Source organism: Patella vulgata, chromosome 4 (assembly GCF_932274485.2).
Source record: "Patella vulgata chromosome 4, xgPatVulg1.2, whole genome shotgun sequence".
Taxonomy (NCBI): Eukaryota; Metazoa; Mollusca; class Gastropoda; family Patellidae; genus Patella; species Patella vulgata.
Window position 1 is genome coordinate 57,302,992 of NC_065882.2, and position 19,998 is coordinate 57,322,989.

Sequence of the window (19,998 nt, forward strand, 5' to 3'; positions counted from 1 at the left end):
TGTCATAATAGAATAGCCAATGATTGAATAGAAAAGGATAAGTTTAGACATGTAACCAATACTTGTGAGAAGCGTGCCAAGTTTTCTTATCAAAATATCACTCCTCCATTGATCGGGTTGTAGAGCGTAGAGAAATAATCATATATACCATCGACAGTGGCCCAATACCCCCTCCTCCCTTACACCCACTTCAGTTTGGGACATATTTTTTTTATACTTGACACTCCAATAACGGGTGTTTTCGGGTTATTTACATCAAAAATTCGCTTTAAAATGAATTCAAGTAATTAAAAATTGTGTGCCCCCCCCCCCCCCCCGGCCCGTTAATTTCTGGGATTATTGTATACGTCTATCAATTTGTAGAGGAATGATTTTAAGGCAGTTTGAAATCGATTGGCAACTGGAAGTCAATGCAATTATAATGATATTACGATTTTGTTATAGTTTCCCGGGAGTTTTCAGCGCAGTTTCCCCACGTCAGTGGTGGGGCAAGGACAGTGTATAGTCGTTCGGGGTCGACGAAAAACGCTGGTCCCGTGGACATATAGGCCTGACGTACAAGAACCGTTGACAGTTGGAATTCGATGAGTGGTATCACTGTCTGGACACTGTAGCACACTGTATGGCGTGGCTTTATGATTTTGTGCGATAAAATCGACAAGGCACATAGCTAAAGGGAGAGAAGTACAGCCTATTGTGGAGGCAGACCACCATTAATTTCCCCATCGACTTTCCCTTAAATTTTCGTTGGGCTGAACGTTTTCTACTACACAGAACAATCAATGGTCATGTTTTTGCTTCAGATTTTGTATGAAGCTGACCACGGAAATTTTGAGATACACAAACTTGAAATAGCATACTAAAAAACACGTAACTATCTGCGGTACATATCACCGTAACATGGCAGAAAATATTAACTCAAGCCCTCTTCTTGCATTCTAGACCAACATTGGAAAAAACAAAATCAACAGAAATGATCATTCAAAAGAAGGCGGGTAGGAGATTCCTATAAATAGACAAACTATAATTGTTTGTGAAATTTAATGGCTGTTCAATGAGCGTTACAAATGCCAGGTCATATTTGCTGTGATGTTTATATTGCATGGAGGGATATAGGGGACCCTATATTATGAAAACGGATAATTTTGCATTGAAAATACGATTTGAAAGAAATTTCACTATAGAGGATGGGAAATGACTTTAAATATATTTACTTATAAATTAACAAGCTAACAGTGAGGCTGATGTCCCCTGTCGCAATCCAAAATAAATAAATGACACATATTAATTAATTGCACGTTGATTGTTTTGAAAAGTATCGAGCAATCAAACCGATTATCAATACTTAGTCTAAGCAGAAAATGTTCACGATCTCCATCATTTCACCCCTCTCCATCAGTTATATTCAAAGCTGTCTTTTCCCAAAGCACCGAGCAATGAAACTGCCTAGCCCTGCTTAGCTTTAGCGGATAATATTAATCATTGAACTCATTCAAGATATTCATCTAATGAACATCTACACCAAGTTTAAACATTCTACCACAATTAAAAGCAGAGTTATGTTCCAAAGTCTTGACCAATCAAATCGCTTATCGCCACTTAGCCTAAGCAGAAAATGCTCACTATCGAACTTAGTCAAAGTGTTGGTATTACGAATCTATACTCTGCGTTTCATCACTCTCACCCAATTAGAACCAAAGGTATCATGTTCCAAAGTCTCGACCAATCAAATTGCTTATCTCTGCTTAGCCTTAGTGGAAAACGCGCATTCACCTAATAAACACCTACAACAAGTTTGAACATTCTACCTCAGTTAGAAGGAGAGTTATTGCGATCCAAAGTCTCGAACAGTCAGATTAAGCATCTACTTAGCCTGAGCAGAAAATGTTCATCAAACTTAATCAAAGTGTTGATGTAATGAAACTATACACGAAGTTCCACCACTCTCACTCAATTTGAATCAAAGTTATGGACCGCAAAAATCTCGACCAATCAAATTGTTTATCGCTCTGCTTTCCCTAAGAAGAAAATGCTCGTTATCGAAAGTAGTCAAGGTATTGATATAATGAAACTGTACACCAAGTTCGTTCGTTCGTTTCTGGGGTTTTACGTCCACTTCCACCTAAGGTGATATCGTAGACAAGGATGGTACACCAAGTTGCATCACTCGCACTTAAATAGAACCAAAGTTATCTTGTCCCAAATCATCAACCAATCAAATTGCCTGTCTCTGCTTAGCCTACGCATAAAATGCTCATCTTCGAACTCCATCAAGGCATTCACCTAATAAACACCTACACCAAGTTTAAATGGTGATATGAAATCAAACACAAAACCTGATTTTTATTATAATATTAAGAATTAAAATAATATAGAAACACATTTATGTCTACTGAAGGGCAATTAGGTTAGATTAGATAAAACACTGACAGTTCTCGCTAGAATAGTTAAAATAGATAATAGAAAATAGAATATGCTGAAAATTGCAGTCAAATTACTTCACTTTGAAACTAGATATTAGCGATTTAATTTTAGGCTAGCTTCAATCGTCATTACTACCGTTATTACGATAATAAACAATGTCTCGAATATCCATTTTTACGGTTATTTCATCCATTACAACAAGTGAGAGAGAGAGAGAGACAGAGAGAGAGAAAGAGAGAGAGAAAGAGAGAGAGAGGGATGGAGTTTAACGTCCACTCGACACAAACAAGGTCATTTCGGGACTAACATATGTTTTTTTTTTAAAATTTATTTCAATAATTCGCTTGCGCGTAGGGGTCTTTAGCAGTGAGAGGATGCCGGAGCCGGGATGTTGGACAGCCAACCCTACTCCTTGTCACGTACGCCAGTTAACTCAATGACAGGCCTTATGATACAGCACGCACGTGCTAACCATTCGACCATCCAACCCCCTCATCACAACAAGTATTCAAACCCACTAAATACCGCAGGTCTTGATACGTTAATTAGTGTCTTATTAATAATTTAGATAACATTTAAGGCCTAAAGAAAAACCCGCAATAGGCAGATTTAGCTCTTGAATGATGCATGTTTAATTCACTAGAAGATGAGAAATATTTATTATACCCTTTTTATGACAATTTTTGACAACAATATCTTCCTCCATTCAACATAATATATTAATGAATAATGAAGTGTGCAGATAAATGTTGGATGCTTTGTACTGAAAGCCTTCAATAAAATAGGAATACAATTAATTAAAACTTATTTATACAATTAAGTGACATGACATTTGGATTTTCTGTATTTCATGATAACAATATCTTAAAGGAGCTAAATCGTTAATATTTTGGACCTAGAAATTGACACAAATGGGTCGTAACGCATATAATAATGTAATAGGAATATATATAAACTGATTTACATTCAATCGTTTCCATTTTTACTCAAATTTCAAATCAGTTACGTTCGGCGAATTATGTCTGAAGTTTCAATACAATGAAAATTTCTAGCGTCTGGGTTATTCTAGTCTACATAGTATTTATTGCGCATACTCTCCCGATATGAATATGCCGTCACCGTTTGACATGACTTGTTGAATGTCTAGCCTCGTTCTTCGAGTCCCTTGTTAGAATGGGCCTGAAACGCATTATGGTACACGATTCGTGTACCAATGGTAAAATGTTTATTTTGTCTTAAATATTGAATATCAGAAGCCCATCTTTTCCCGGTAAGATCACAACATCAATGTTGATTTAAATTGACAAATAATTCGTGTTTTCAATGTCGAAGATTTTGGATGATATTGAGTTAGAGACTTAGCTACTTTAAGTGACTTACCACTCATATTATATACAAAATACAAAAGATAGTGTTATTTTATCAGATTCAAATTATAAATCATAATCTACAACAATGTGCAATGTCTTATATTTGTATTTGTATGTTGTAACGTCCATACTCATGTCTGATCATGTAGTTGCGAATAAACTATTATTTATGTGGGCACCCAAATCTTTTGTGTGCTTATGCCCTGTGATTACATACATATTAGACTGACTGAAAACCAGTCTACAGATTATAATGAACTTTGTAACTGTGCTGTTGGATCTAACTCTGCAACATGACTGTCGTGGGTGTTCTTCTGTTCTGCAGTTCCAATGCTAGTCTTTTCCATCATTTCCTCTAATGTGTGTAAGTACGCCGATACTCTGTCTTTGTCATTTTGATTCTGTAAACAGCATAAGATAAATATTGTCATTGATGTTTGCAGGAAAATGACAGACACCCAAACAAACGTAATCTGTTATTGAAATACAACGGCAGTGCGAGTGTCGTGCGTGGGCTGGGCATGCATATCTTTCATGAACACCTGTTATTACGTTCCGTTATGGGATTTTTGCCATGTGGGCCAGTTGTTACTCGATATTGCCGAATTTATCCGTTGGTGTTTGTATTTGGTCCACGGTTTAGGATAGACTGTGCTGGTTTAGTATACTGTAGTCAAGACACGGCTAAAATGTTATTGAGAGACAATGTGGTCAATATGGAAAGGGCGGGATAGGACAATAGAGACTTTAGGCAAGCTGAATTTTTCCCATCCGTATCACGTATCCGTATCGCATACGTGATACGTTGCGTCAATGTAGTTTTAGAGTTTTGGCAGATTTTCGCGTCGCGTGCGTATCACCATCAGCAATTTTTGGTTTCACTAATGTATCATTTCAGAAGATTATACCCCTTTAACATAGAATAAAATCATTTGCGGATTTGCCAGGTCCCACCTCCCTAAATTTAGCACGTAGATCAACCAGCATGCAGACAGACCGAACAGTATGAAAATTCCGAGAAAATCCATCAAATATAATGATTAAATTACGGTCTTTATCATGATTAAAATCACATTAAATATACACCTTCGTGTTCTAGGATACACATAGATTCATAAAAACGCAACGGCATAACATTTCATGAGCTAAAAGTAGCAAAAAAGACGGTAAAAAGACAACAATGTTATACGGACCTTTTCCGTATGAAAGCTGGTCGATACGTACTGCCGTATCCGCGTGTCGTATCACGTATGAGAAATACACAAACATTGATGACGTCACACGCAAAATCCATACGGATACGCGATACGGACCAGGAATTTACGCTTGCCAAAAGTCTCTAATGTCTTATTCCAGAACACTTATCATCTAGGCCAAACGGTTCATATGGATGGACACAGTTCCAAGCTAGCAAGGTGTACCCGTTTTGGCTAAGTTTGACAGAAAGTATATACACGTATTAAGATCTTACTTGAAAAGTCGCTATTGACAGTGTTGCTTTCTCGATAGCTTCATGATAACCGTGTTTCTCTTTGAGGGCCAGTGCTTCAAATTCAAGTCGTTTTGCTCTTTGGGCGCTGGTACAACATGGGAAAGATGATACTGTACAAAAAATATAAATAATTGTATGAAATTATAGGATTAAATATATACTGTTCTGGTACTGTTTCTGTACACATATACCAATATAAAATGTGGTTCAAACATATACCCATAAAACACGATTACTGACAACAAATAAACAGATTGATTAACAATTACATTTAAAGATGCCTCTCCGCGTACAAACTTGGTGATTTGATGATATATTTGGACTAAGAAAATATTCAAACTAATTAACTTCAAATCCGTCTCAATACATTGTATTCGCGAGGAAATACCCAAGATATAAAAATCCTATTTTTAGAAGTCATGTTTGTCATGTAACTTGATTCTTGGATTGTCTTCTGCAAACTTCTTTTTCCACCGTTTAATTGCAGAGTCTGCTGTACGTTTAAATCCCACAGTGTTCCCCTAACCGCCTATCCATTTGATCAAGAAATAACCAACGCTTCCTAAGTCAAGCTGGCAGTCAATAAGTCGTCGGGTTGCCAGTTAGTGATACCGTTACTTTTTTGCCCAGTGCTGGTCTCATGGGTGTTTTTCAGGGAATCCAGTATTTTTCTAGTAAGATTTGTCGTCTCTACTTTCCATTTATACCAGATTTGCCATACTTTTATTGGAGATAACTACCCTATAAATACTTTAGTGAGAATGTATCTTTAAAAGACAAAAACACGTGAAACACCCCAGAAACAAAGTATCACCCGCGAATCTAGAAAATGTTTCGTTTAATACGATCTGCTGTACTTGTCTGCGACATCACTCTGTGTGGAAGCGGACGTTCAGCCCCATTGATTAACACTAACTAACTAACTAACTAACTAACTAGTCTCTGTACTTACTTGTTTCACAGACACCAATAACATAATCAGGAAACATCTACAAAATTACCATAATAATTAGCCTATATCTTTCTGGATTTAGAAATAAAGCAATTAAAGTAAAACTTCGTTTTCGGAATACCGCGCATTAATGGATATATGGTTATTATAAGAGCCAAGTTTATAACTTTTATACATTAAGATTTAATTAAAATATCTGTTTAGTTTTTGATTGTTTAATTTTTGTTAATGAAGTTGATTCTTTTAAACTTCGTTTTTTATTTTTGAACTCTACTTGATGTAGGTGTTCATCAGGTAATACCTCGACTTAGTTCAATATAGAGATTAGCCGGTTGATTTGTTGGATATAAACCTTTGAATAATAGCGCCTGATTTTGATTGTTTCTGTGTGTTTGAAGTATATGTTTGTGATATGCGCTTAGAAACACTTCACGTGTAATGAAGCGCTATATAAATCGAACAATAATAATAATAATAATAATCTTTCATACCATAGCACATAATGCCTAATCTAACTGAAGAAATATTATGAATAAGTATACCTTGATGTCTACACCTTGAAGCTGTAATAAGAATAAATCTGGTAAAATGGCTACCCCTTCTTCTTCCTTCGTCATATATAACATATGTAATCTGATAGTTATATTTGTTATATAGAGACATGCATTCTTATTCCCATTTTTAACAGACAATTCAGCAATACCCATTAATTCTTCAAGCATGATGGGGGCATCCTACAAATATTAAAAACTATTAGCATAGTCTCTATGGCCAAGACAAAAATATTGTCGCGTTCGTTTGGTGTCGTGGGGGATCACGTGGCTAAGTGGGTAAGACGCTAGCTCGCTAGCCTGGAGGTCGGGTGTTCGATCCCTGCATTGGCCGAGAAAGTTCATCCAGATTTTCCGGCGTGGTTCTCCCTTGTCAGTGATGCAGGACGGAGGGGCTGACAAGGAAAGCTGTCTAGTCGTTCGGATGGGACGAAAAACCGAGGTCCCGTGTACACATTGGCGTGCACGTAAAAGATCTCTTGGCAGTTGGAATTCGATATAAGAGTAGGCCGTAGTGCCGCTGTCCGGGCAAAATTTCCCTCATAGCACACTGTATGGCGTATATGCCCGTCTTCATTAGCCCAGGTTAGGAGCAGAACAGTAGGACGTTAAACTCCATTTCATTTCATTTCATTTCGTTTGGTGTCGTATTTTCAGAAATATCGGGTTTCCATCTTAAAAATGGTGTTTAATTACGTCGAATTATCTCGGCGTTGGTCAGCGTCACTTATTTCACAAAACAGGTGCATTCGGAATATATCATTTTATGGCTCGCAATTAACCCGTATTATCTACCGTATGTAAAAGGAAAAAGACCGAAATCAAATTCTCGAAAGTTGATGCTAGGAAATTCATGCGGATACTCTCGGTTTTCTGCATTTGAAAAATAACCTGGTAATCTCATTGATTTCGAAATACATGAATCCGAAGGCAGGATATAACAACATTTCCTGAAGACTACATGTTTTCCAACAATTTTGAACAATTCAAGAAAACCAAAGTGATTACAATAGGGTTGAACAATAAAATACTTAACCTATACCTTTTTTGATAATTTGTCCTCTAATGTTTTAGGAAAGAACTCAATGAATATTTTATCTAATACAGGTTCGAGCGTTATCTTCGGTTTGTCAGTTACTGATTCGTCTCTTATACAGCTGGTACCAATCACAGAAATAGCTGAAAATATAACTTATAGATAGAACGCCATTGGAATCATCAAGGACATCTGTATGTTTTCTTCTAACTGAATGACAAGTATAGAAATGTCGCGCATTTATACAAAATACAATACAAAATTGTGTTTTTCCAGGTCAAGGTATGTATAATATCGAAAATGAAACTTTATCACATCAAACATAACGCTTGATAATAAAGATGTATAATGTTTAGAGGTGTATATGAAAATATTGTACCCCTGATCCTGAAGGTCAATACAAATTCATAATTCTGTCATACATGATAGCAAAAGCAAAACATTCTCGTTGTGCCGATGCTCACACCAAAAATTCTTCAAAAACTCCGGCCTTTTAATGGCGTTAATAAGAAATTGCGATATCAGAATGGTAAGGGCACTAACTCCAAAACGGAATATCGGAGAAAGCTAAAACAAAAAAACAAAAAAAAAATCGATAGTGCTTTTCCGGGTCTGAAATTATCACGCCAAATTTTAAAAATATCCGTCAAAAAGTCTAGCCTCTATCGCGTAAACAAGCATTTTTTGAAGTCGGACCAACGGACATGGACGACGATTATAAACGCCCAGAAATACTTGTGGGCGTGTCCCAAACTACTTGTGGGCGTGTAAAAATGTCATATCTGTGTAATAGTACGTGGAGATTACTAAAATGTGTAAAGTTGACGGAACTTCCATCCAATAGCAATGTAGTATCATGTGTTTAGAAAGAGGACGCATATTCTGGAATGACATGTCTTAACTTTATCCCAGCTAAACTATTTGTCATTAAAAATACACATCGACATACCGTGAAAGAGATATCTCCAAATTCCAAACCAAACATCAGACGATTCAGATAAATTCTAATAAAGAAAAGAATTATTCTATAGTGTTGAAAGTTTTAACAGCTGTAGTTATACCATTTCTATTTGTAACTACAGAATAAAACTGCCTACGGTTGATCAACTCTATGAGTTGTCAAGTGGACATGGGTAATTTTAAAATCAGTTATAGCGACGTCGGGTTCTCCATGGTCTCAAGTGCCATATGCAATGGGAATGCGTTATGAACAAATGTCTGATCTACAAATGAGTAAACGATGGGTTGTAGAATGGAGTAACCAGGCGCAATGAACCGTCATTCAATTTGGACTGCTCACTTATTTCACCGAACATAACTGATTAGAAATTAAAATGCAAAATAAATAAATAAATGAAGTGAATGTTAATCAGTTTATATAAATCTGTATTACATCAATATATGCTTTTCGACCTTTTTGTTCATTTCAAGTTTCCAAAGAGCTTTAGCTCCTCTAACGCACTACTATAAAACTCGGACTTGTATTTGGAAGTTGTCCTTAAGCACATGGTTTAAATCAATCTGTTTCACAGAGATCTTTTAATATCTCTGTTACAGATGACTGTTTCGACACGTGACGTCACATCGCGCGGCGTCAATCATTGGCTCAATAGCGCGTGCATTGTTTACATAAGATGTTACTGATTCGGGCTAAATGGTGAATTTTACTTATTTTAATACCCATTTACACTAAATAGGAAATAAATTTTACCTACAAATAATTCAAACGTCTTTATTCATTTTTCTAATAAATGAAAAAAATGTTTTAGAATTTAATTTGACGGAAGAAAAAAATTAATATTTGGGACTCATTAAGTCGCATCGATGTCATCCTTATCAGTGATTGTAGCGGCCTAGCGAAAATTCACTGCTGATCAGTGTGGGTTTAGATAACTGGTAATAGCAAAGAGAGAATGACCGACAATACCTGTTTTATTATGATTAATCCAAATAAAATACGAGCCAAAAGGGGATTATCGTGGTCTTTAGTATCCCTTGTCCGTAGATAACTCAGTATGTTATCATGAAATTGTTTTGCTGTAGTACTGTTAAACTGCCCACTAGCAATCTCAGACTCTGCTGTTTTAATAACGGGCTCAATATCAGCATCAAGGACAACTTTACCCTAGAAGGAAATGCAATATGTTAATGAGACAAAATCCACTGGACAAAATTGAAAAGTAGTAAGTGGATTACCCCAAATAAAAACAGACTTATACATGCGCATTATCTTCTATCCTAGTACCAATTTAAACTTCATGGATGGATGTTCCTTGTTTACACTGTCGATGTTCACCGCGTAGTCCTCTCTCGCAACAGGCATGGTTTAAGACTTGGTAGCATTATTGATCAACATTCAAATAAAATATATATTAATATCAGACTGCTACGCATTTCTTATGCTGCAGGTACCCCTTTAAACGTTTATCGGAAGCAAAAAGTCGCCCTCATGGTAAGTATTGACACATTATTCACCTGGGGTCGGTTGTTCAAAGCTCTGTTAACTTTTAACGACTCGTTAACATGGAGTTAATGAATCGTTATCTTTAACGGAGAGAAGGTCTGTTGCTGGAAGCCCTGTTAACATTAACATGTCGTTAACTTGCCTTATATTTAACGGGGGTGTTGGGCTCCGTTATCTGTTTTTAACGATGTAATTAGTCGGCTGTCTGTCGAAGTATACCCTTAGCAAAACGTCATAGATTACCAATGTAATTTTCTATAGAACATTCTAAAGGGTTGAGCGATGGGGGGGGGGGGGCGGGGTATTCCATGTTCTATAGGATGAAATTCTATAGTATTCTACAGAACTTTGGGGGTCTGTAGAAAATAATTGCCACAAATATTCTATAGTGCAAAGTTTTCCTACAGATTTATGCTAAAATTTCTAAAGGAAAAAATAAAGTATTCTATAGTTTTTTTTATAGTATTTTCTGTAGTAAATTCTACAGTTATCTTTTTGTCTTTAATCAAGTTTTGTGAACAGACTGCACAGTTGTCCCACTGTCTTCAGTTTCTTGTTAATGCTAACTTTTATGAAGTACATTGAACTTAAAAATTTAAAATAACTAACGGATAAGGAAATTGACTTTCTAGCAACAGAAATTTAAAGGACCTTTAACAAACGACACGTTAGCAAGATAACGATCCGTTAGAGTTTAACGAATCGTTAAAATAACTTAGTTTTGAGCAACCGGCCCCAGTACATATTGTAGAAAATAATTAATGCTTACGTCATCACCATCAGCTGATTCCGTAAGCTCCTTTAATGTGATTCTTGGTTTGGGATTTTTTTTAGCCGGGTGTCGATTCTTTCTTTTACGTCTTTCTTTTTCTTCCATTCTTTTAATTAATATTGTCATTTCTTCTTTATCTTCATCAGTCTAAAAATTCAATAAATTGTTTACTTCGTTAAAAATTGTATTCCAATTTGTGACGGAAGAAATGTTTTAAAAGAATAAACACGATCACGATACAAATACATATGATACGGTATATTTTACGATTATAGATGGGATATTACCATTTGAATATTACCTATAAAATAATGCAACAAATATGTAATCGTTGTGTTTGCTAAGATTCTTTAAAAATTAAATTCTTCCTTATTCATTTTAACAGAGGATTTGAATTAATGAATATATTAATAACGACAAGTATAGCGCTTCAAGGAAACAACACCCACACACCAGTATGTTAATGTGTAATTCAAAAGAGCAATAACCCTTTTTATTAAAATTATTAAATTAAAAACACGAATTAAACATCAATATTGGCCCATTTCCATCAATATTGATGTCGTTATCTTGCCGTGAAAATATGTGATCCTATTATCTAATATTTATTAAGACAAAACAAAGATTTTAAAATCAGTACACGATTCATGTATTTTTTCATGGTTTCGCGTGCCATTTGTAATGACCAAAGCAAAACATATCCTACAAGATTTTAGTAATGACTCATTCATAAACGACAAAATAATAATTAAAAAAAGGTGTAGAATGACCTAAGCAGGCATAAACGCCTGACATTCAATTGGAACTGTTCACGTATTTCACCGAACATAATTTATTAGAAATTACGATAAAAATTAAAAAAAAATAATATAAATCACTTTATATATGTTAGGCGCATTCTTCACCCCTCGGCCAGATTGCAATCTGCGCTGCCGAGTTGCGCAGATTGGACCACTGATAGATGCGCGTAACAAACTGACGCACATATTGTCAACTTTGCGCTGATTACTGCTCGATGTTATTAAAGATGAAAGTAGTGTGCTAGACGTCCCATGTAAGATCTGTCCTCTATCGACTTTGTACTGTAAAGATTTTTCAAATAATTTTCAAAATCACTGCATAATTATCGTGCGTGCTAATGTTTCGTATATTAGTTAATTTTTTGTTTATTTAGGGTTCCAAATAATAGAGCCATACGCACTTTAAAAGCTTTGGTGATGGGGATAATCAAACCAATTCAAAACGCCTTACTTCCATTAATTCTCTGGCTTCTTTTCCACGTTGAATAGCAAGACTGTAAATATCCTTGAATTCATATGCCTGGGCCAGTAGTTTCAGTCTTTCAGCTTGTTGATTTTGGCCTGATAATAAAGCTGGGACTTTTATAAAAAAAACAACAAGATTAAAAATGTGTCACATTGTTCGTAATTGAAATACATGTTAAGTAAAATTGAGTCTGACAGAATATGAAGTGTAGAATATAAAATGAAATAAAACAAAAAAACAAACCGAAAATAATCTGATTATTACTGCTTTATTTTTCTAAGTGATGATATAAAGATGCGATTTGAAATCAGCAGATTTGAATATGACCATAACATAATTCTAATTGAACGATCTGAATATTTTTTGACCAAGTACTTCTGATTGTGTATGGCTTTAACTCTATGTATATTTAAGTTTATCCTGGCTTGTTGGGGCTTTAATGTTCGTTATAATGAATGCATTTACTTACCGTTCTTCATTCTTATTAGAACAAAATCTGGGTATTTCTGAAGCAAAGATGTTTATTGCTATATATTTTACTGTTCATTATTACTTCTATTTAGATCTATTGTTTAGGCTAAGGTTGTCATTTTGTTACTGAAAAAATAACATACCGAGACAATCCGGGTAGCGTGTCAAACCCGGGACATAGTAATTATTGCTTGCAGAATGCCGCAATGCTCATCCGAAAATGCATAGATTTTCAAAATCTTTGGCCAGGGAATTGCATATATGTTTGTTTATTAGATAACAACTGATTTGTTCAGACAGCAGCGACATGTGAGGTATATAGGTCTCAGACTAGTGCGAGTTATAAATAGACAATTTTTCCCTTAATTTTTTTTCTCCCCTCTTCCTGCATTTTATGGTTGACTTTTTGGTCTAGAATTGGAGAAAAGGGATCAAATTTGCAATTTCATAGCAGTTTTGGGTAATACTGATGATATTACAGCGGAGGGATAGGGATGTAAAGTGTCGTTCAGCAGAGCAATCATTGTGTCGGAAGTGAGATTTTCACTCCAGTCAACTTCAAATCCCCGTAGCAAAGATTGTCTATAAAGATTGGAACCAACGGAATGTTGAGCAAAGAGCTACAGCCTGTGATGTTACAGCCATTTAACATTGAAGTCAATGGGCAAATAATTACTAATCTGAAACCATAGAGTCCATGACCTTGACTGTTCGACTACAAGTAACTCCGTGTGAACTGTGGAAACCACTACATCAAGTTAGTGTATGAATGACCTGTACACCCAATTATCGTCTAAGAACATCAGAGGGTGTAAGCTGGGGATGTACACAAGTTTTGTAAAGAGCTAAACAATTCACAACTATAGCTTACCATTATGGGAATTGACTGACAGTTTAGTATCAGGATATCCATAGCAACGGGATGACATAAAACAAACATAGAATTATCTTTACATATGTGATCCATTAGGTTTAAAGTTCTTGTAGTAATAAAATATGAAGCCGTGTTATTGCCTTCTATGTAGGCTTTTTTGGCCATATCGTAAAACTCTTTCAAGATGAACATCTGAAATATCAAGTATATTCAAAATAAGACTGGTAAAATATAAAATGATTTAAAATAAGCTTGTATTCTTGACGATCTTGATTAATATACATGCGGAATTGGAAGAAAGAAGTTAAATCGCCTATAAAAGCGCCACGTATAATATAAGTACACAGATGAGATGAGATATACTTATTAAGATCACAAATGAAATGAAATAGGGTTTAACGTCCTACTGTTATGTACCGACTGGGCTAGAAGACAGGCATACGCCATATACAGTGTGCTATGAGGGAAATTTTGCCCGGACAGCAGCACAGCGACCTAATGTTATTTCGAACTGTTGAGGGTTATTTTAAGTACACGCTAATGTTTACAAGGGACGCTGTCCCTTGTGAACCCCCATGTCTTGCACCACTGACAAGGGGGAACCAGGCTGGAAAATCCCTATGAACTTTCTCGGCCAACACTGTGATCAAACACGGAGTATCTCAGTTACCGAGCAAGCGTCCTACTCCCTGAGTCACAGGGTTCGAGTTAAAGTCACAACAGCACCCAGATTGTTCATTGCTCACATGATATCTAAATAGACCAGAGGCTGAGTACGGGGTGGGGGTGGGTGGTGTCCATCAAATGGGCACAAAACCAGATCCAACTTTTCTGTAGTAAAATGTTGTGTAGAATACGATGCCGAGTGGTAATCAGTCCGCCGTTGGGGCGACTGTGAGATATTCGGCAGTCAAGCACTGAAAGTAGATGCGCAGCCATTCTTGTATCATGAAAACATGCTGAAAATGATCGAAAATAATTACTTTTTCAATAAAAATGTAAACTTGCTAAATTAACCTTTGTTCTTTGTGGCCCCGGAGGTCAAAAAGGTCAAATTTTCCGTATTTGTATTAGGAAGATTTAAAGCAATAAAATGTCAGCGTAAAATATAAAAACTAAAGCGCAACCTATTCTAATTAATAATAGGAACATTGAAAACTTATCTTTAGGTGGTCTTAGCACCGTACATTTACTTTTGAACGTCGAAAAAGATCTTGCATAACAGAACCAAAACACTTCGAAACCCGTTTCAAAAATACATAAAAACTGCCAAACCAAATTTCCCCGAAGTGAATTTAGCAAGTTTACATTTTTATTGAAAGTGTGATCACTTTCGATCATTTTCAGCATATTTTCATGATACAAGAATGGGATGGGTGCGCATCCACTTTCAGTGCAAATGACCTCATTTGACCTTTGACCCGAATATCTCAAAAACGCCCCAACGGCGGACTGATTACCACTCGGCATCGTATTCTACGCAACATTTTACTACAGAAAAGTTGGGGTTGGTTTTGTGCCCATTTGATGGTAAAAATATTGTTTAATTAAAGTTTTTGTTTCGATATTCTAAAATTTTGAGTAAATAACATATTAAACCTTTATTAGTGAAAATAAAATGTATCTTACACAAATGTGTAATTTTTTAACGGTTAGTTTCTCTTTCAACCTATTAGTTGTTTTATCGAACTCAGCCAGGTAAATAGCATTAATTCCTATATCTGGTTCATGATCAACTAAGTCAAAAAACGTAATCATTGTATCAACCACACTGACAGCTGCAAAAGATACAATATTTTATCATTGTTTTAATAAAAGAAATGATGTATTTAATAATAATAAGGTTAACCAAATTTAACAATCCATTAAACGTAAAGTTGTGAGAATCGTCTATGGCAATACTTCACTAAAAATAAATTAAAAAAAGACTTTTAAACACAATTTCTCATAATGCATTTTCTTTTTCTTTAAAACATACCTATAAAAACATAGCGCATAACAGCAAATAATGAAACGATGTTATCTGGTGGACTCTGAAAATGAAAATGTTTAGTAGTTACTAGCAATAGTGTTATAAGTATGTCATGCTTACTTTTGGCAGAACACCATATTTATGTCCACGTTGGGTTAGGCCTGGATATATTTTTGTATTTGGCGCGGGAACCATGTCGACTAGGTATGTACTCATCTTATTAATCACTGGCCATTTAGTGGGGTAGATTAAGACAATATTCAATAAGAATCTTTCACTTGGTGATACAAGAACCAAATTTAGCAAAAATGATGTTCAGCGTGGACTTTTAAAGAAAATTACGTTATCCAGCTGAAAATCCAACATGGACGCCAGTTTTCAAGATGGCCGCCTCGTCAAATACAAGAAAAATTGTTTTCGAAGTGGAACTTGAATGAACAGAAATGTGTTAATGATCCAAACATCAAAATGCATAAGTTCTGACTGGAAAACCAAATGGTGTCAATTGAATTTAAATATGACCGCCCGTTTGACACTTCTGAATTTACCACCTCACAATTGAGAGTTGGCGTAAACTTTTTGGCATTCTTCAAAGTAGAGCTATCTGATCAGTCTCCAGCAATGATGTCATATAGCAAGTGCATACATATATATGTTTCAGTCGTCATGATTAGGTATTTAATATAGTTCAGGCACCACATCGACGGACAGATTAAAGATTGGCTTTGATTCTAGGATAAACATTTCGCGAGAGAAAAACACAAACGAATGATATGGTTTATCATTGCCATTTAATTAAAAATAGTTTATATGTATTTTTCTTGTTATATGATTGTTCGATTTGGAGCTAACCGATGAATAAACAGTAGATCATTAAAAGTCACCAGCAGAATTGGCTGCTGCTTGAGACCATCGACATGAACATAAAGTATTCTAAAATAACAGTAGTCCAGTTTAAGTTTCTAACAGGATTTATCATTTGACCCCTGGATAGGGTGGGACCTGCACATAACCAGTTACTATAGATATTTATGCAACGGATTGTTTAAGGCAGATATCCCTTGGGACAGTACTCTTTGTTTTGTGTCTTTTTCTTATGGCTTATGTTATAAAATAACTATTTGTTCGTCGATGTCGAATTACCTGAGAGGTGAAGCGCATCATCTCAATGATCATGAATATTTTCCCCGTTTCTGGCTCTAATACCAACACCTCGTTCAAACTTGAAGTTAACCGTTCTTGAAATAACTCCCCACTTTCACGATCAAAACGCCCAAGACTTAGTTTCCTAACGGCGTCATCTATTTCTTTATCCACAGATTTCTTGGCTCTCTGAACAATCATCATTTGGCCATAATTAAGGAAAGGATTATCCATTTTTGCTTTATCTGGTAACACTTAGGTTTCTATTAGAATAAAATAAAATAATATGTTTATCATCGCTTAAAATAATCTTACGTCAGTAATGCAAACTTGAGTAGATTAACTGACAGAAGAATGTAAGTAAAATCAAGCTACAAATCAAAACCGAAACGAAACGAAACCATTACGAAACAAAACAAAAAGAAATGTAACGAAACGTATCAAAATCAAAATGATACACTAAAAATAGAGACCAAACCTTTCTACAAATGTAAATTAATAACAAAAATATCGAGGATTTCTTTTCGTAATGCTCAATAGGAATTATAGAATACAAATAAAGCAAAATTTCCTGTGCATTGCCCATTGTTTAAATATTTCTACATAGTAATCGTACTTACGTGTATATAGTACACACACGGTACCAGTATCAGACAAACACGGTAGATGATATTTTTAGGGGTTTACAAGTTTGCCTTCCCTGTAGGACACAGTTCAATTAAAGTACTGAATTAGTGAACCATAATCTAAATATAAATTTCTCGGAAATCATTACCAGTGCATTATAGTCAACAAATAATAATCAATCGGCTTATGTGTGGCAGAAACCATCTTGAATATTTAACTATTTCATGGAAATTGTAACATAAAATGAACTTGTATATCTCACCCCATGGTTGTTATAAATATTTACATACCTGTTGTACAGGGTGAAACAACTAGGTGTCTGTTAACGAGCTGGGAAGTTAACCTTCCTTGTAAGACACAAAGCAATAACGTATTAATACTATTAATAAGAATAGTATTACTACTATTATTTTCCAAGAAAAGCGGGTCATCTTGACTTATGGGGGGGTTGGATGGCTGAATGGTTAGCGTGCGCGCGCTGTATCATAAAGTCTGTCATTGAGTCGACTGGCGTGGTTTCGAATCCCCGGTTGTACGTGACAAGGAGTAGGGTCGCCTGTCCAACCTCGTGGGTTTTCTCCGCGTCCTCCGGTTTCCTCCCACTGCTAAAGACCCCTACGCGCAAGCGAATTATTGAAATAAAATTAAACCATATGTTAGTCCCGAAATGATCAGTTTGTGTCGAGTGGACGTTAAACCCCATTTCTCTCTCTCTCTCATCTTGACTTATGGGTATATAGTGCTTGTGAATTAGTTATGCATTTTGCTGAAAGATATTTTGTTTAAATAGAATTATGAACAGCAAAAGAAAAGAAATTGAAACAACCCCTTAAAAAATTGAAGTTTATTACATTCGAGAACTGGATAGAAAGGGAGAATCAAGTGACCGTGTTATAGATATTACTGTATAAGCTTTATTGTTCGTGATTAGTCGTACCTTGATACATATCGAGACAAATGCTATCTATTAACAAGTACGATTAGGCTATGGACCAGGAACTGACCATGTTGTTGGATAAAATTCGACAATCGATTTCAGCAAATCGTTGCAGAATTGTTCAAAGAAGAAGCATGCCCATTTTCAGGTCAATCGGATTTGAATTGACGGAGCCTTAAGCTTTTTCAAAGAGCATTACCCCAAGAACAAGAAGAAAAAAGAAGAGCTAGAAAAGATGAGTAGCGATTAGCGACTAGTTTCTGGTCCAAAAATAAGTTTCATTTATTAAATTTGTTCACTTCTTGTTCGGAAATGGTAGGCCAAAGACATGCGAAGGAAGCCTAAACCAAGTTTAAAAACGACAGTGGCAGTACATTATAGCAAATAAACCCCGAAACAAATAAAAGGACTACTGATGTCACAATAAGCAGTCGGCATCAATAACTGACTGCGCTAAACCCCTTTGATTAAGACCAAATAAATTAATGAATGGGTTGATCTGGTATGTTATTTCGATCAGTCATTGTATACGATTAAATTTTTGTTCCTTAATGCTTGGTTCACACTATCACGATTGGTGTTGCGATTGAAATCGTGGTTTTAATAATGGAGTAATCGTGGTGATCCTATTAGGTCTTATCATATATTGAGGTCATTCATAGCAAGAATTGAACGTTGAGGCGGATAACTCGGTCTTGTCCAACAAATACACTGAGTGTTATACATTTTATTTCAGATTTTGAATGATTTATTACATTTTATAATTTGAAACACACAAATTTAAAAGAAATTTAAAAAACCCAACATCAATAAAAGAAAGAGAACAAAACAGCATTGTTCACTCACTAGAATATACAATAGCAAAAGCAAAACATAATCTATACTAATATTTGTGAAGTTTGTCTGTCTGTTTGTCTGTCTGTTCGGGGTTGGCGGCTACACTAGGTCTGCCCCGAGTCTGAAATTTGGGGTATAGGGGTAGCTCGGACCGGGGAGTAACATAGGCCAGGTGGCGCTAGTCTACCACTTCCGGCTTCAGGGTTAAGACCCCCGAGCGAAACCGGGCATTCTTCTAGTTAATTCATATTGGAATTTGAATAAAACCAGTTAAGGGGTGAGGCTACCCCAAAAATGCTTTCTCAAATTCTAAAGGTAGTGAATTGAAGATGGCACAAGTAGTTAGGAAATGTAATAAACAAGGGAAAACTAACATTGAAACTAAAGAAAAAAAAGTTGTTACCAAGGTAACACATTTTTGTGTGAAAAAGTATGAAAAACGTAGGTACACCATATCTCTGGCACTAATACAGATAAATGTCCCATTTTAGGACTGCATATTCTTTTATGATAACCCCAAAACCAGACAGAGTTTTGCTCTAAATTTTTATAGTTTCTTGGAAAATGGTGTTTAAAACATTTGCCTCACTACAATATTTTGTCTTTGGAGAAATATTTTGATAACATTTGAAATATTAATGATAGATTCTGTGGTAAGATATTAGTTTATATATCCTGCAAATTTGGCGGTACACCATACAGAGATATAGTGTACCTACATTTTTCATAATTTTTGCCAAAAAATGTGTTACCCTGGCAACATTTTTTTAAATGCTAGTTTTCCCTTGTTTATTAAATTTTCTAACTACT

The 19,998-nt window shown here is 35.6% G+C and overlaps 1 protein-coding gene across 3 annotated transcripts; it reads right to left on the bottom strand.

The window, feature by feature from the left end:
* Nucleotides 1-2,367: 2,367 nt before the first annotated feature.
* On the bottom strand, nucleotides 2,368-17,826 carry LOC126819160 (uncharacterized). Of its 3 annotated transcripts, XM_050547031.2 has the most exons (16): nucleotides 17,705-17,826; nucleotides 17,408-17,533; nucleotides 16,788-17,050; nucleotides 15,651-15,705; nucleotides 15,302-15,450; nucleotides 13,670-13,864; nucleotides 12,797-12,833; nucleotides 12,313-12,440; nucleotides 11,059-11,208; nucleotides 9,753-9,950; nucleotides 8,775-8,829; nucleotides 7,832-7,968; nucleotides 6,781-6,972; nucleotides 6,239-6,275; nucleotides 5,266-5,396; nucleotides 2,368-4,195 (listed from the first exon to the last, which is right to left on the bottom strand). In XM_050547031.2, exons 3-16 carry the CDS (start codon nucleotides 17,019-17,021, stop codon nucleotides 4,043-4,045), a joined length of 1,851 nt encoding a protein of 616 aa, XP_050402988.2. In that variant the 5' UTR covers nucleotides 17,022-17,050; nucleotides 17,408-17,533; nucleotides 17,705-17,826; the 3' UTR covers nucleotides 2,368-4,042. The 3 variants fall into 3 exon arrangements, with proteins under 3 accessions (XP_050402988.2, XP_055956713.1, XP_050402991.2); XM_056100738.1 differs by lacking the exon at nucleotides 8,775-8,829 and having other exon boundaries at nucleotides 17,408-17,750; XM_050547034.2 differs by lacking the exon at nucleotides 15,651-15,705 and having other exon boundaries at nucleotides 17,408-17,709.
* Nucleotides 17,827-19,998: the final 2,172 nt, after the last annotated feature.

Excerpts from the sequence above, each read along its gene's own strand:
- LOC126819160 (XM_050547031.2), bottom strand. The coding sequence starts at position 17,021 with ATGGATAATCCTTTCCTTAATTATGGCCAAATGATGATTGTTCAGAGA. Across the intron at positions 7,969-8,774 it reads TTGGAGATATCTCTTTCACG|CTATTTCTGTGATTGGTACC; the intron begins GTATGTCGATGT and ends TTATATTTTCAG. Across the intron at positions 6,276-6,780 it reads TTCAAGGTGTAGACATCAAG|ATGTTTCCTGATTATGTTAT; the intron begins GTATACTTATTC and ends GTAATTTTGTAG.